At 37.0% G+C, this 18,286-nt stretch overlaps 1 protein-coding gene across 19 annotated transcripts in view; it reads left to right on the forward strand.

Annotated features, from left to right (window-relative positions):
* LYPD6B (LY6/PLAUR domain containing 6B) overlaps window positions 1-7,924 on the forward strand; it is a 59,497-nt gene extending 51,573 nt beyond the window's left edge. For all 19 annotated transcript variants that reach the window (XM_068949358.1, XM_068949359.1, XM_068949351.1 and 16 more), the window contains 2 exons: window positions 1,298-1,428; window positions 3,988-7,924. In XM_068949358.1, the coding sequence (XP_068805459.1) occupies window positions 1,298-1,428; window positions 3,988-4,152 (296 nt within the window). In that variant the 3' untranslated portion in view covers window positions 4,153-7,924. The remainder of the gene's footprint in view (window positions 1-1,297; window positions 1,429-3,987) is intronic.
* Window positions 7,925-18,286: the final 10,362 nt, after the last annotated feature.

Raw genomic sequence — 18,286 nt, forward strand, 5'->3', positions numbered from 1 at the left:
TAACATACCAGCACACTGATGCTCTTAGTTTTATAATTAGTGAGTCATATGATTTCTGCTGAGGTGAATATTCTGATTATTTCAGTGTGCAGAGCAACAGTGCAATTTTTTGATGTTCATATATCTATTAATCTAGATATATATTTGTGTGTATAAAACTTTAAAAGCCATCTAGTGACATCCATGCAGTAACTAGAATATAGAAGCTGAACTCAGGCAACAATCAAAACACGACTCCTTCTCACATTTAGCTTCTAATTTTGTTGTCTCTTTATGTATCTATAAGTGAAGTTATTCCAACAAGTGTGATTACAACTGTGCAAATATATATATGCATTTGCCCTATCTGCTAGATATTTTACTTGCTTTAGTGAGGAAACATAATCTGTTTTTTATGAGATTGCCTTCACAGTTTCTAATGTTCTCATGCTCACATTCCTGTGTTACACTGCTTTGTATTTCCTCTCAGTACCATAAATAACTTGCTTGAGACTAGGACAGGGCTGAAAATTTGCATTCTTGAGCAAGGGTTCCACGACTGAAATCTTTTGCTGATCTCATGCTTTTTTGGAATATTTGTTTCTTCAGTTTTGCATCAGATCATCATAATGTTAATGAAATCTAATCTATCAAAAAGCCTGGTATCTCTTTCAGAGTTAACATAGGAACTGAGATAATTATTGTTGATACAGCTTTGCCTTCTAGCCAGTGATTTTGAGGAATTTCTTGACAAACTTAAGAACCACCTTCATGCCCTTATCCCCCTCCTCCTGACTACCATCCCAGGGGATAACAGTCCATGTAGGTTACAATCTTGCTTATGAGCAGCAAGGCTTATAGCGACTATGGATCGTCCTTGTGTGAGAGAAAGATGGGTACATAGAAAGGAGTAGAAATACGTTTGCTCATTTTTCTTTGCAATGATACTCAAATTGAGAACAGTGGGAAAGGGGAAGAAATGAACTAGAGGAATGAGGAAATATATCTGAAATGTAGAAAACAAGAAGGTGGTTCAAAAAAGAGAGGGAGAGAGTGAAAGAGCTGTAGATTGTGGTGCTAGTAAGTAGTTTAAATGTCAGCAGCCTTTCTGGTGGTTTGAAGGGGCAATTAGCCTAAAATTTCACCTCTGATTAAATACCTAACGAATAGGATTTTGAACAAGTTCAAAACCAGCATTATACAGCCCAGACAAATCATACTTTTTTGAGAATATTTTGCTAAATTGTATGAAATTTTTGAACTCAGTAAAAGAACTCATATTTTATGAAAATAAATCTTTTTTTGATTTATTTCATAGGTACTCGGTACTGTTTGACCATTCATCTCTTCACAGACCATGGGAAGAGTATATCAGTCACCAAAAAATGTGCTACTGGAGATGAATGCCATTTTGTAGGCTGTCACCATCACGAGGAAAGTAGTCACAGAGTAAGCATTAGTATTTTGCATTATTTACATAAGAGAAACACATTAGTTTTAAGGTGTTCCATTTCAGTATTTGTTTTTCATATGGTTGGAACTCCTGCTGAGCTGAAGAGGATGTGCCAAGAGATACTGTCCAGTAATTAATCATAGAAATCAAATTTCTCCAATGGAAGCATGGCTACCCCTTTCTTCCTACTTTCCTGTTTGTATTGCTGTGGTAGAGTCAATGATGTAACGGCAGCTTGTAAAGAAACACCTGAGCTTTCAGGGACATTGCTAGTGTGTATCTGATGCATAAGCTTCGGCTTCTGAGTGCCACTGGTGCTTGTGGTGCTGCAGCTGCATCAGTCAGTGCTTGGGCAAACCAGTCGAGGAGTGAAGTACTCCAGTCATGTCTCTAGATAACATAGCTTGGAGAACATTACACAGTACATGAAGCAAGCCTGTAATTATCCATGAAGGTCATATTCTTGAGCAACATACTGTTGAGTTACTTTATTCCATGACAAAAAACTAGGACTCGTGCCCTCTCAGGTGAGATTTGCACATACAGCCCTGGGTTGCTATGCAAAAGTTTCTGGTTAATGAGCAAACACATCCCATCCCACCATAGTAAAGCTAATTCCTTAACAGTTGAGAAGATTAGTTAGTGCTTAAAGCTTTTAAAAATAAATCTGCCCACTGTCTGTTGGCCTACCTGCTGAAATACTGGAATTCACACTGCAGATGAGTTGTCTCCATAATCGGGTAGCCCACTTGTAGGAACAGCAGAGTTTCCTTTTGTGCCTCTGGCTCTAAAAAGACTTTGGTGGCTGTAGGTAGCCATACTTGGCTATCTTAATCAGAGAATTGGTTTCCATAGTGGTACGTCATGAAAAGAGAATAAAAGTAGCAGGAGGCTTGAAGCATACTCTGCTTCATTCTGTAGCAGTGCCAAAAGAGAACTGCTGTGCAAAAGGGAAAGTATACAATACAAAGAACCGTGCCAAATAAACTATGGAAGATGGAAGCCAAATTCATTATGCCATTTATCAGAGAACAATTTCCAAATAGAAATTCATAAAATACTATAAAGAAAACGATGGTTCACAAGAACTAGTTGGCAACAATCTAGAGCTAGGTAAAAAGTGGTTTTCTGTAGCCTTAAACCTTCTGAAAAATTAAAAAAACCTCTCAATTTACTGACCTACGAAACCAACCTTATTGGAAAGTTTCTAGAAAAAAAACAAAGCGGTGCCACTAGCAGCCAGGCAGCATCCTGGTGCTATTTCTTTGGCATATAAGGAAGTCATATAAATCTTGATCTCAACTGGTCTTGTTGGAGCAGTTCCGTATTGTTTATATGATGATCTCTGTGAGTAAGGGCTGTAACCTGGCTATCTCATTTTGTAAGGGAGGTTCTGATCATGAGTCTCACAGGTCCTACTGTCTTCCCATTCTCACTTTGCAAAACTGTTGAGCTTTCTCTAGAAGTTCTGTCCTTACCTTGAGAGAATTTCAGTGAAACTAATATGCTCTGTGAAAAATTCTATTTTGATAAATTGATATATTTTGATCTTTTTCCTAAAATATTTCACAACTGTGGAAATACACATAAGCCACTTTTTCTATCCTAAGCCATTTAAATTCTTTTTAATTTTAAAATACACTGCTAAGATATTTGGGGGATTAATGCAGTTTAAGCTTTTTATGTTTTTTCAAAGAGATTGTATAGAGTAGTTCTGGAATGTTGCATAGCACTGAGAGAATTTTTAAATATCGGTGTTTTCCTGAAGTCTTTGAGTTGGAATTATTTTTAACACGAAAGATGTCAGACACCTAAGAAGAAGCAGGCGGCACACATTAAATCTAAAAGGATTGTATGTTATCTGTGCAGACTGTCATTGATTTCAACAGGTTTTGATGGATTGCGGGTAGGAAATGATGATGCAGCATTTGTCTTCTGCTTCATTTTATCTCATAAGAACTTTTGTTCCTTTGTTTAAGATGAAAAATGACATTCTCTTGGCTTTTCTAGTAAGGAATATTAAGTAAAGAAAATTACTTTTAGATTCCCTCCTGAAAATCAGCTTTGTCAGTGGCTCTGTGGCATTGGAAAACTGAAAAAAAGGGTCTGAGGTTAAGCATGCAAGGCTACACTGAATGCAAAAGCCCGAAGGGAAAAGTAAATGGGAACAGAGGTTTTACCTCTGTCAGAATATCTTAGCTTAAAAAGTTGAAAGTCAGACCATTCAAACATGTGTTTGTAGTTAATGTGTTAGAAGGCAAATGTCGTGGAAAGCTTTCTCTGTTTTCCGTTTTCTATTATGTGCCATGTCACCTCCCAGTTTTGAAGCCCAGTGACCACACTGGGTGATGAGCTACTGTCAGAACACCGTAGTGTATGATTTTGGAAGAGGTATTGTAACTGATAGGCTGCATCTAGTGATTTGGGTCAGGGGCTGCCAGATGGAAATGATTAGTCTATTTAGTTGTAACCTTTGCAATCAGTTGAAAGAACACGTAGCTCAAAAAGCCACTGCTGAATTAGCCTATGTCCAGTGATCTGTTTTTTCTCAACAGGAATGCGTTTCTTGCTGTGAAGGTATGATTTGCAATGTAGAAATACCAACCAATCGCACAAATGCAGTGTTTGCTGTATTGCATGCACGGAGAACGTCAGATGGCAGCAGGCGGACAGTCAACACTGCATTGCTTGCATCAGTCATGATGGTTATGTTGTCCTGATGCAGCATCCTCCCATTACATCTACTTGAGAGGGTTCGCCCTTCTGTGGGCTTGTAAGAAGCTATAAGAAGATTGCTTCAGATGTGCAAGGTGAAATCACTGCTACTTCTCAAATTACGTAAGAATTTAAGAAAACAGTGGGAAGACAAGTACACATCATGAAGTCCCTGGATATGTTAATGAAAATAACTTCAAACGGCCTGCAATATTTAAAAGAAACCACTAGTGATTAGGCAGCACAGTGAACTTTGTTATGATAGTTCACTATTTTATGGTGAAAATTCACATATGCTTGACATGTTTCTTGAACAGAGAAAAGAAGTGTCTGTAGACAATCACTTTATGAGGTGAGATAAAAGGGAACTTTGATGGACCATGTGCCAACAGGTATCTTAATGGAAACTGGTTTTAAACTATTTTTCGCTATGCATTATTAACATGGAGTGTCTTGTCTTGATCAACAGATATATTTAAGCTTATCTTTAGTTATGGTTTTCATAGAGTACTTATGTGAGAGATGTTTTTTCTGTTTTGATCAGAGCTGTCAGATCTATTGGAAATAATGGAAAATAATTTTTAAATTGTGTCTTTCTTTTTGGTAAAACATTGCCTCACCCTCAGATTATAAAATAACGTGGAATTATGCAAAATTTCTGTCTAAAGATCATGACCTGTTTCGGCTGCTAAATCGGAATTCTTTTTTCCTCCTCCCTCAAGAGGATAGTCTGCTTTCAGTAGAGTCCCACCTCAGCTGCTCATCTCAGCTCCTGAATCTTCATCCTTGTGATATTATTTAAGGTGTTGATAATACCATGAATTTTAAATTGCAGTTACAGTCAAGCAGTTACTGTATCATAAAAATTGTAAATTGGCATTTGGTGTAAATAAGGAGAGGTCTACTCTTGGTTAGCAGAAGACTCTTTTGGATATCCCAGAACTCCAGATATCACTTTTATCAAGTTTAAACACCCACATCTGAAAAGTTTGGGCCAAGATTCTGCTTTTCCTAACAATAGTCGGGTTTTAATGTGGTTTATTTGCCTAGTTTGGCTTTGGCTCAGTTTAGAAGACTGTTTGTCAATTAGATGAATAGCAGCAAATTTGACGAGTTTAGTTACTGCAAGATGTACTAAAACCCCTCTTTGTCAGTCCTGTGCTGCAGACCAGCATACGTAAGCTGCTTGTCTGAACTCTCACCCCTTGTAGCACAGTACGGTCCGTTCCTGGACTTTGGCGGACCGACCTAAATACAGTCTGTAATAGGTCACATTTACACTGTGTATGTTGGCTACTTTGTTAATATTTTAGCTTATGTTGTTTGGAGCGCAAACCCCCGATTGTGGAGGCCAGCAGGCACTGATGTTATGTAGCGTCTCTCAGGATGGCTTTGATATGACTTTAAATCCTAACAAATTTCAGATATTTCTATTTGCCTGACTGTATTTTCTCCCATCTCCCCGCCTTTTTCACGGACTTGCTCTGACAACCCTTATATATTACAGCGTAGCTAGAGATCTGACCTCGCAAGGTTGAAGAATTGCATTTCTTTTTTTTGTTGTTTTTTTTTTTTAAACCAAATGATCTCATTCATTTGTGAGTATACTGATATCATGAACAGGACAGTTCATTCTGATTTTCTCCAGTGGCTTTTTCTCTTCTTAAATGAGTTGATTAAAAATTACCATAAATTGTCCAAATATTTTTCAGAGAGGAGCGATCATTAAAACTTACTCTTAAAAATAGATTCAAAACTGATCTCAGAAAAGTTCAAATAGCCCAAGAAATTGGGAAATTTTTTTTTGTTAGCTAGATATTGGCTTAAGTATTAGCTATTTTAAGTCACTAAATGTGTTTAAACTAATGATTGAAAATACTGCTTTTGAAATGTTTATAGTTTTGATCACGTTCTAAACTGGCAACACAATATTTTTAGAATATATAAATATGTCTTAAAATCACCCTGTGATTTGATGACAGGCAATTGCACAGTTTTAAAAGTTGGACGGAAGCGCTTTTTCCTTGCCAATGCAAAACAGTTCTTGCTGTATAAATCAAGATTTTTCAGGCTCCATGTTCTGATGGCCACTGCCGCGCAGTCCAGCAGGCCAAGTGGCTGGAGATGTCCTGAAGAAATTTTTTCCTTTATTCAAAGATCATCCCTAGGTAACGTGTCTGTAGCATTAATCTTGGTGTCATATATAGCAACAAACATAATTAAGATTGTTCAAAATTTTTCATCATTAAACATCATATTTTTGTTATATGATCTATAGGGTTCTTATGTTTGTTTAAGACCCAGGAAATGGGCTGAGGGTCTCTGCTACTTCCAGAAGAGCTTGACTCTCTGGGTGTGTTGTTCTTGGTTGGACTGAAACAATTTTATTCAGTTCAACACACTGAGAAGTTAAGAAATCTGTTCATAATTTAAATTTGGTGAAATTTCTAAGAATTGCTTTGAGTTTAAGTTAAAAAAAAAAAAGGAAACATTCTACTGAAGCGCCCAAAATAGTTTACTTGATTTTAATTTTCTCCTTTTTAAAATAAACAACAAAGAAAGCAAGATGGCCTTATGAAAGGACTGGGTGTTGCTGAAGGTTTTTTTTTAATTTATTATGTTAAAAAATAAATCCAATAGGGCGGGATACTAAGGATCAATTCTAGTCGGCCTTGATAGATCAGTATCTTTGTTGGTACAGAATTTAGGACTATTGTTTCTGAAAAATAAATACAAAAAAGCTGTTGATGCAATGTGGATGCTGCACAAAAGCTGCACAAGTAGGCACTTGGATGAGGAAATAGAGAATTTAAGAGTGACTGTGCCCTTTGCTGCTTTTTATGTATGTAAAACATCTATGTTTCTGATCACATTTTACTTTAGGCCAATGTTAAATAGTAATTTTGTAGGAAAAATAATACGTGCTGATATTAGAGAAAATAGTTCTAAAAGTCAGCACATTGCATATTTTTAGAGTTATAAATGACTGACTGTATAGGCAATCATAATGTTAATTTATGGTAGAAATTTGTATTTTATTAAATAGATGCAAGTATCGGCTATATTTTTTTCTTTAGATATCTGTCTGAAATGCTCATTGGGGAACTTGTAAGAGAATTATTTGACTTGAGAAAAATAATCTTCAGGGGCTCTATAATGTATGTATTTCATGCACATCAATTTGCTTCAGGTATGTGTTATTATTTAAAAATACATGTTGCTAGTTAATGCCTGCATTAGCTATGCAGCGTGCAATTGAAGGTTGTGTAAATACACATCCATCATTTTATATGCAGAGCAGGAACATGTTTGCTGATGCCTCTATGTCCGTCCAGCTTCCAACAACAAGGCATTAAATATTGCGTTCTCATTCAGTATTGGGACTGGTTTTTATCTCCAGAGGCAGCAGGCGCTGGATAACATCAGCGGGTGCCACACCCAAGTGCATTCATGGGCAGAAAGATCCCTTTGTATTATCCTTTCAGCAAAAAAACTGAAAAGAATCTTATTCTTGTGCTTGAGTAATGGAAAGTAAATTACTTTGTGCAGTTGATGAAAGATGAGTGTTGTTTTATGATATATGTGTATAATGATGCATTTTTTTTACATTGCACTGGACAGTCTATGGAAGATTTATTTTTAAAAGCTTTAATAGAGAAAAACTGTGTTTCTATTCAGTGTTGGTTTGTATGATACTTTCTTACCTCTGCATCACTGTTTTAAATCTTCTTCAGAAGTGGCACTTTTAATTAAAGGTATTAAAACATTTGCTGGTAGAAAATATTTGTGATGAAAAAGCAAAAATGCTAAATACTTTTGCTCTTCAAATCAACAAAACCAATTATGAAGAAGATTCTTCTATCTTTTATTGATTCTGACCATTTAAGGAAAATCCATTTGTGAAATTTATTCAGTTTGATAATGAAAGGTGGCAGATTGGGGAATACGTTGAGCTGAAATTGCACTGAGGGCGGATTCTGCTACTCCCTCTCTTCAGATACATGCTGGAAATTCACTGAGAAGGAGGTATCCTGAGCACAGCGGGATAGACAGCCCGGCAAAGAGACAGGGTCAGCAAGCCTAGACAGGAGAACACTTCAGCCCTGGGGGGAAGAAGGGAATGGGATTTTAACTTTCCCAGGTCATGATGTATTTGTTTCCAGGAACATAATATTTTTCATGGGGTGGAGATTCCTTTTTCCCCAGGCAGTGTAAGTGAGAACCTTTTTAAAGATGCAGAAGAGCTCTCTCACTTCAGAAAACTCAATGAGGAACTAACTGTCTATGTGTATGTGAACCAGCTGTTGAGAGAGATGCAACGTGCCATGGGTTTCTCATGCATATGCTAGACAGCACAAGTATGCTGAAAATCAGCGATTATGGTTTTACTTGTAGTTTCTGGAAGACAGTGTTGTCTCTTCTTCCTGGCCTCTACATTGCATTGTGTATGTGTACCTGCCACGGAAGAGAAGATCACAGATAGGCTTGTGTCCTTGCAAGTACTGTTATGGATAATATGTATATTGGGGAGTGTACTGGTTAAACACCTGCCAAACCTACAGAAATGTGGGCAAATCGTAGACTAAATGAAGCTCTGTCATGCATTCATTGTTGTTACAATTTCATCTGCTTTGACTGTTAAAGTTAATGGCATCAGGAAACGTCATCGGTGCCAGTCCTCCCTTCTTAGAGGGCAACTTACCCTGAAAGACATGCCCTACCCCAGACTATTTAAAGGCATGGGGGAAACTACATGTTTTGTTTGTATTTCTGAAAACTTAATTGCTGCAGCCATTAGTAAAGTAATTCCACAGTATAGTTTTGCAGTGAAAATGTATTTCACTATTGCATTTAATCAGAAAAGTGTCAAAGCATGAAATATGCTTCTACAGTGGCCTCTGATTTATCAGAGGAATTGAAGCCCAGGCACAGATTAAAATTCCGAATTAAGAAAACTGCCAGCATATAGTCAGCTACTAGTATATCAAACAAAACTTGAACTTTTCTCATTTAAATAGGATAAAATACTGTAGGGATTCTTTCTGTTTGTTTTTTTTTTTAAAGGAAACGACATCAAAGGAAGATTAAGATGGAAAAAAAAATCAAAATTTTAGCTCTTTCAGAGCACAAAGCCGTTTCTGCAGAACGTATTTGTCTATTTGACACTGTGTAACTCTGAAAGAAGCCCATCCCTGCAAGAAGTGGATGATTTTACAGGGCATGCTATTTGCAGGTGTTTTAAGTTAAGCAAACAAGGACAGCAGGCCTCATCTTAAAGGAGAAGATGAAGCATATTTCCACTTCTTCACCTGAAGAACGCTGTTTCTGTGCTCTAGCTGATGAATTAGGGCAGGTTAATCTGAAGCGGGAGCAGTTCATTGGGTGCTTGAGGATCTTTCTGGTCTTTATATCTGTTTTTCATGGATACTGTTTCTCCATTTTCAGCTAAGAGAAATGTTATCAGCTGTGGAGCCAACTCTAAATTTAGTTTAATGAAGAACTGCCTTGTTAATCTTTAGCATAGAAGGACAGAAGAAAGAATAATCCTAAAATCTCCCCGGGTAGGATATTGCACTATATTTTTCACAGTTTTCCAGGAAGAACGTTCTGATCTGAAATTCTTAACCTCTTTCTGTGAAGCAGGTGGGAGGAGCAGCAGGTTTGACTCATCCACGGTTTTATGCATTTTGTTCATGGCCTGAATTTTTTTCTGCAGGTTGTCGTTAAATGATATGTTTATATATTACATAAAGATTGCTGGGAATATCCAGTCAAATGCAATCCATCTGTTTTTGTTCTCCCTTCTGAATCTTAGGGGACTGCAAATTACGGTGTTCATTTCCTGGGATAATTGGTACATGTGAGATTCCTCAAGCTTGTGATCAATAAGATGATATATTCAGTTAAGTAGGCAAGCTCAGAGGAAAATTTAGGGACGTTGGTGCCCCCTCAATTTATGACTGATAAATGCCTATTTGGATTAAGGGAACAAAATGTATAAGCAGTGATAAAGATCAGTGCCGCCTTAATAGGGAAACATTGTGTCAAATTCTCAGCTGGGGCAAATAACAGCCTGATTTGAAGGTCAGGACAGTTTAGCCTGCAGGAGTAAGGCAGGCACCAGGTAACTAATTAGTCCATATTATTTCTCTGCAGAAATTACATATCTGATGTTTTGTATGAACTTTTAATATCATCTATTTTACTTCTGCTATTACCTTCAGGAAATCAAGAAGATGCAGAAAACAGCTGTAAGTTTGGGGGAGAGGGTTGGAGGAAAAAAAGAGAATGAATATATTTAGTATTCGTAATTCATTATTTTAGATTGCTTACGTTTCGTGATTTGGCAAGGTCATTTTTAATGTTACTGGGAGTACTGTATTATGGTGGAGTTTTTAAAGGAAAGAAAACTAAAGATGTTCAGTGTTTGAATGATGGAAAATATTTACAGAATAATAAAGCTAATGTTGTTAGAGAAAGGTTTAAAAGTCACATTGCATAGTTCATTTGTATTAATTTGTTCCAGCCTTAGAATTTATTATAAGTTTTTTAATTTCTGCCCTTTGTGTTGTGCCATTATGGACAGGGTGATGTGGTGCTCTTCTAGAGTGCGAACGCTGTGGCAAAGTAGAGCATATTTACTTAGAAAACGTGGATGAGTATGGAGTGGGATAAACAAAATACCAGTTAATGTGAAAATTAAGTGAATGCCAAGTTAGAGTAAACTCCCAATTTCTTTCCTTGAATTTAATCAAAACATTGCATGTCATTGGAAGAAAGTATGTATCTGTTAGCTCTTACAAATTGTCCTAGTGTCTTCTCATGGTTTTTAGTTTCATGCCTTCCATTTTATGTTCTCTTACTCTGTTTGAAAAAGGAAAAAAAAAATATCTTGCACATGGATGCATCCCACAGACTTCTTAAAAAAAAAAAAAAATGCTTGTTTCTAGTTCAGGGTGCTAGAATATCAGCACACGAACAGCTGGGGCACCTGAGAGACATGGCGAACACAGTCTGTCTGGGGAAAGGCCTAGGCCACACAAGTGCTTGGAGTTTGCAGATGTTTTCATTAGGGTTTGAGCTGCAGCTGGGGGCTGCCGGACAGATCAGTTGAAGTTAGCACATGGAGTGGCTAAGTTCATTTATTGGAAACTCATGAGCTTTCAAATAAAGAGCTAAAAGACCAAATGCTCACAGTTGTGTCATGAAAATTACACTGAAATGCAAGATAAAGTAAGTCTAAAGGGCAGATAGAAAGACTTTAAAAAAAAAAAAAAAAAAAAAAAAGCCCCTCAAATGCTAATTAAAAACACTAATTTTTGTGATTGTCTTGGTATTATCCTTCTTTTCTTGGAAAAACAGATTAAGGCCTGGGCTTTCCAGTGTGTTCCAAAATCTCCGGAAAGCTTTACTGCCATTCTCAGGGTCTCAGATTTGGGGAATTCATATGTCTAACCAGTTTGCAAGGAAAAGTTGTAATTTTGTACCAAAATCTGTCTAAAATATATATATTTTTTTCTTCTTGGTCAATATTTCCGACAGATTATCTTGTTGTACTCATGGATCTGTTGGAAAATAACTCTTTTCTATAGCAGTGCCTTGTTATAGTTTAAGTCATTTTGAGAGAGGTTGAACTGAGTAGAAACAAGTGTATTGTTTGGGAATTTTTTACACGCATGAAGTTGTACTTGAGCAAGTTCTTTTTCACTGATCTGTTGGCAAAGTATTTGAAATCTGCCTGCTGAATCTTCCTGCCTTGGAGTTTGTATTGTGGCAAAATTAATTCAGACCTTCTAAGATGATACTAAAAAAATGAGTTAGATCTTTTAAATGAAACTAAATGATCTCTGCTGCTCTCAGATAGATGTTCTGTCCCTCGTTTAGCAAGGGCTTGTCTTCATGTTATCTGCCAAAGAGCTTTTTACTCTTACTGTTGCCATCAAATGCAGTTTTGCTTACCTCAGAACGACAGGACCTGATTTTGAACGTTGCAAGGTGTGTTTTCCAATAGGCAGACTTGTGCCAAATCACTTCTTAAGATTAGCTGTTGGGCTTGTTGATCCAACTACAAATCATTGTGTATGTAGCATCATGATTTTTAGAGGATGTCCTGGAGCTTTTAAACCGTTTCTGTGTATGTCAGTCTTGAACTAAAACAAGGTCACAGGTCCCTGTAAGAGAACACAGTGCATCCGGCATGTTGCTAGACCTCGGTGACAGTAGCTGGTCCCAGGGACTTATAATGGCAAAGTTTCATAAAATCAAGCTCATAGTTTCTCTGCTTCTGCCTTTGTAATTCAAAAGAAGGCATTATTACCTTATGATGTTTATTCCTTTCTTGACAATCTCCCTTCTTACTGTGCTTGGAAAAAAGGACATTTCAAATGTCCTTTCAAAAAAGGATTATTTCAGCGTTTTGAGGAGAGTCTTTTAACGACATTGTAAATAAATTAGGAGGCTTCAAGTAATTATAATAGTTTCCTGTAACTACACTTACGTATGGAAGAGAAATAAAACTTAGAGGAATGTACTGCATTTCAGTTCATTGACTGTTTAGTTTCCTGGCCAAGCACTCATGCTGTACTTTCTGTGAGGCCTCATCTCCATTTGAAAGTTAGTGCTCATAAAGGTAGGCTGTCAGGTCAAAGCACAGCTGCTCTACCTGAATAACTCCATGTGTTGGCGCGTCTTGTCCTGGAAGATGCATGTGGTAATCTTGTTTAGTGTACTTTCTTTTGCTAGATATAGGTAAATTATACGGGAGTAATGGAGTGTGTCCACAGCTCATCTTAGTTGGCAGTGGCTGATCACACACTCTTGTGTAGGCAAGTTGGCAGCCTCACGGGAAGTGACTCCCAGTTATTCAGTGAGGAATGTATTCCCTCGTTGATACGTTTGTCAAACCTACTTGTGAAAATGGGGTGATACACTCGATATACACATTGTGCTTTGAATTGGAGCTTTCATAGAGAAATGACTTTTTTTTTTTAAAGACATAGGAATAATTTTACATAAATGATGAAGATCAGGAGAATATGGTTACTTTCTCCTTTTGCTTTTCCTAATCTCCCCATAAACTGTACTCAAACACTTTGTAAATGCTGTTCCTGGCCGAACAGCATGTTCTGAAGGCTATGTGCATCCACTTTGGATGGTACATACTATCCAGACGTGCAGCACTGACTGCGGATCTATAACTTGTCAAAGTACCTCTGCTATTTTCAAACTTCTTTTCTGCTTCAGTTGCACAAAATAGATTTTCAATATAATACTTTGGGGTGCCTAGGTAATGGTGAAATGATTTGAAACCCAAGGATCCAAAGATGCACAGGCATTTAAAATCCAGAAATGAAAGTGCTATTATTATTTTCTCTATAGAGAGCAAGTATAAAATATTGAATCCAAGAATTTTTAAGCATCTGATTCATTGCTTATATTGTTGAATCCACGTTGAGTCTCATGTATTCAGCACTGAATACAACTAGAATAGAGCCTATTCACTCACTTTGCCTATTATATCCCCTAATGAAGGGAGATCATATCCATGTTTATGTTTTGCTTTGCTAAACTCAGCAGCGGGTGATGTGGTGGAACTAGCCTTGCAGCTGTGCCCATTTTCTTTGTTTCCTGAATGCCAGTAAACTTGCCGTTAAGCAGGAAACGGGCCTTTCACAGGAAATGGCAAGGTGTCGCCCGTTCAGCAGGACTCGAGTACAGTCCTGGGTACTTGACAGTAGAAAATTTCTCACAGTAGTTTTTGATTAAGAACTGTGCTGAGTGCAAATGCTTTAATTTGGTTTGAGAGAGCAGTGGTCATGGTAAGTTAGTCTGTTCATATTGGCACTAAATCAACCTTTATCGCAATACGTCTCACGGACAATATTTTATTAATGAGTCTTCCCTGCAGAACCCCCCAACCTTGGACGTTATTCCTCTACTCTGGAAAGTGGCCCATGAAACTCATCAGTGAAAAGGAATTCTTGGAATGTATCTTTTTTTCCCTCTCTGTTCTTGGGTCAGAACAAGATCCATCCGTTCTGTGGGTGATTTTTTTGGAAAGAAAATCATTTTGCTTTACTGGAAGATGTGGAACCTGAATTGGAGGAGGTCAGAGAAATTGTTGCAATGCCTACTCCTGTTTTTAGTTCACTTGCATCTTGTTAAATGGTGTTGGGATTTGTCAGGGACAAGAAATAGTGGGGAGAATAAAACTGCTTTTTTGCCAAAAGAAACATGCATATGCAAAAGAATCTAAAGTAAGAAACTAAAGTTGCACTGTTTTTTTCATAATTAATGTTATCTTCTCCATAAAGAGAGCCAGCTCTAGGCCTGTGAATCACTTTATTCCTTTTGAAGTTTTCAAGGAAGGATTTAGGGACAGCTTAATTGGTGCCTTAGGACTTATACTACCTGAATTGCTAGGATAATACGTATGCAAATAGTTAAAACGCAGTCATTTGAGGATCATCGTTTGGTTCAAGAGTGCAGTTGCTGTGCCTTGTTAGCGTGTCCATATTGGCACTTAACTCAGATTTGTAAAAACAAAACAAAAGCTTCTCATGGAAATTATGTTTTATTAATGAGCTTTTTCTATTGTGTCATTGTTCACTATTGTTTACCAACTTTTCATTAATCAATGGGAAATAATCGTCTTTTACTAACTAGTGCTTTGCACTAGAATAGAATAGTTTGAATTTTAAAAAAAACCCTGACATTTCAGAAAATCACATCAGGATGTCAAGAGTGTTGATGACTGCCTGGTACTTTTTTAAAACCAAAGTATCCTTCTCTGCTCACTGTCTTTCAGCACCTTCCAGGAATTTCTTACTAAATTATATAGAACTACAAGCAATGATTGTTCAAAGGAAAGATGTTTGATATCATTATTTTATTCTTAATCCCATGGCTAAACTAATGTATACATTTGCAAGGCAGTTTTTTAGAAAATAGACTTCAACTTAATTTTTATTTTCCTTCGGTGCATAGTAAGTTGACTGCGAGATAGTTTTCTTCAAATTGCCACCTCTGAAACTGGAAATGGATGTATTCATGCTATTCCAAAAAAAAAAAAAAAACATGTATTAATGAAATGCTGCTCCCTATTTTTCTTTTCCCTTTGATTCAGAAGTTCTGTGATATGTTTGTCTTGGCTTTTGGTTAAACACAGTCTGCCAAAGTTAACAGATCAGATCTGTAAAGTGAGTAGGGTATGGCTGCAGATCCTGACATTGGAGATAGTGTGAACTGGAAGCCATTGACTGCCCACCTGTTTCACTTTTCGTAACTATTCATGCAGTCTGCTGATCTCATACTGGGTTTGAACCGCATCGGGAAACTGTCTTTGCAGAAAGAAAGGTTTGAGGAATACACCCTTCTCTCACAATCTAGAGCTGCTTTGAGCAGGAGATTGGACCGGATGACCTCTGGAGGTCCCTTTCAACCTATGTGATTCTCTGAGTCTTAATTAATGACATATTACTGGTTTTAGGAACATCTTGTCATTCATGAATTGAAATCGTGAAGAAAATCTGGATGAATACTTAACCTTGCTAGGGCAATTGAGAAGGACTATAGTGACTTCTAATTACTTCTGTCAGGAAACTCATTGCTTAGCCACATCACCTGCAGTAATATTTAGCTTTAAATCATTCCTGTTGTAGCATGTTAATTATAGGTGGAACTCTCTGTGCGTGTTATGACCTTGTATCTTTGCTTTTCCCATATTGATGTTTCTGGCCCTTGAAGCCCTGTAGAATAACTTCTTTAGGCAGTGATCTTTCGAGGCACCTGAGAACAGCACAGCAGGCTCTATAGGAAGTTCTGCCTATTCCTACATATAACAAGAACTTATTGAACATTTTTGTTAATATGATTCTCCGTTTGAAAAGGATTTTCCTCAATTCCCCTTTGGATGTACAAATATTATGGTTAGGCTATCCCTTCTTTTTATATTACTTTAACTTTTCTATTTTACTACAGCATTCTATACCAAACTCATATTTATGCGTGTTAGAGGAACATACTTTGCTCTTTTATGCTATGCTGTAATGGCTAGATGTTGCCTAAATGGAATTTATGAATTTAAGGGGATTGTAACATTACTTTAACTCCGTATTTGAAAAGTTAGTATAATTAAAAGTAACAAAAATAAAGATGCTACAGAATAGCTGATCTTCAAGCTTTCAGGGAGGTTCTGCAGCTGAAACTTAACATGAATCCCAGCTGAAAATCTTTGTTACGGTAGCTGCAACAGAGTGCAAGTCTCATGTTTTTGATTAGTTTTGTTCGCTTTTGTTGGCAATTGGGCTGTATTTGTTCAATTTGTACGTACACGTGCATATAACCAGTCAGGGGATTATAGTGTCAGAACAGCATTTGTGCCTGATACCTGTCTACAGCTGGGATTGCTGTTGCCGCTAGCTTCTAAAATCCCTGAGTATCTTCAGTGACACTGCCCTGTAAGTGAACTGTCTATCACTGAGAAGGTTCTCCATCCCTCTAAAATGTCTTTCTATTCAATCAGAAAATGTTTTTACTGAGCTAAGATTATGATAAATTTCTCTCTTAAACTAATATAAATCTAATATAGCTTTTAGCCTGTCAGAAAACATCAGTGCTAGGGGGTTTAATTAAATGACATTTGACTCACAATTTATACCATTCTGATTTGTGAATTATTTCCAGAACTAGCTTTTTCTGTCATTGCAGCTGTAAGTAAGTATTCCATCTACACACATGAGACACCTCAAAAATCCCAGACTTCGTCTGGACATGCAGTTATTTTTCTTTTCTTTACATATACTCTTAATAGTTCACTAATGAATGAGAGCTCTAAATCACATTTGTACACCCCTCAGTCTGAAATCTCACACACACACTCCTATAGTTAAATTCATGAGAGCATAAAGGCACTTCAGGAGTGGCCAAAGCTCTGTGCTGTTGCTCATTTCTTTCCTGGCACGCTTTACAAATGCACACGTACATATGCACACCTTTAAACGTTTGGCCATTTTACACTATTAATTAAGATTTACATTGCCTTAACATATGTTTAAGTATCCTTTATGTCTCTTAATTTAAAAAAAATTTTAATAATGTGGCTAGAGTAAAAGTCAGACCATCAGGTTTCTATCCCTATGTCTGCCAGGAGCTATGTATTTCAAGTTTCTGTATTTGAACTTATGAAGAAAACTGGAAAATTTAAGATATACGCAGGTCAGAATAGGTTAAAAAATGCACCTCCCCCTTCAGTAACCACCTCTTTCATGCAATTTTATGTAGTATTTTGTGAGAGAGGAACTGCTGGCTGCAAGATTCCACCCTTGGGATGAGCTACAAAACAAGGTCTGATTACTGGAGTTCATTAAAGACTTTGGCTATCTCGCTTTTTGAAGGAGATTTTTTTTTTTTTCTTTAGCAAGTGAGAGATTCTCTGTCTTCTTTGCCTAAGAAGTGGTCACTTCATTTATTTATCATCTTTCTTTCTCATGTCCCCATTCTAGGGAGCTCTCCGTTAATTCCAGGTAGAAGTCTCCCCTTCTTTTTTCCTTCCTTTTCACTGCCTTGTGAACATAACGTGTCTTTTTCATATCATCCTATAATGTTTCATGCTGTCAACTATATTCTGAATGTTTAGCATGTTAATTTTTAAATAACTGCTAGACTTGGTGCAAGTTGCTAATAATTTTTAAGTGGCTGTGAGCAAAGGAGAGCTGTTGAGAATACTGTTGCATTGATAAAATTAATCTTTTTGCTCATAGAAACCAAAGGCAAATTAAAGAGGACACAATAATTTGTTATGCTAGCCTTTTTATAGTAGATGTTTCCAAAAAGGCTCGGTATAACCTTATTGAGCTTGTAGTAAGCTAATTTAAAAGATTTTGCTCCTTTGTGTGTAGGTTGTAAATATAAGGAGGTTATGGGGTACTGTGGAAAATGTATTACTGATTTTAAAAAAAAAAAAAAAAAAAGCCAACATTAAACCCTTTCGGTCTCTCCTCCCCCTCTATATGCATTCATGCAAAATGGCAAAGCAGAGTGTTGAGGGGGAAGCATAGGAGGGAACTCCTGCTGAAGTATGTGGTAGATTTAGGGAAAAAACTAACAAGAAAGAGTGCTGAGAATGCAGCTGCTGAGACA

Source organism: Struthio camelus, chromosome 6 (assembly GCF_040807025.1).
Source record: "Struthio camelus isolate bStrCam1 chromosome 6, bStrCam1.hap1, whole genome shotgun sequence".
Lineage (NCBI taxonomy): Eukaryota > Metazoa > Chordata > Aves > Struthioniformes > Struthionidae > Struthio > Struthio camelus.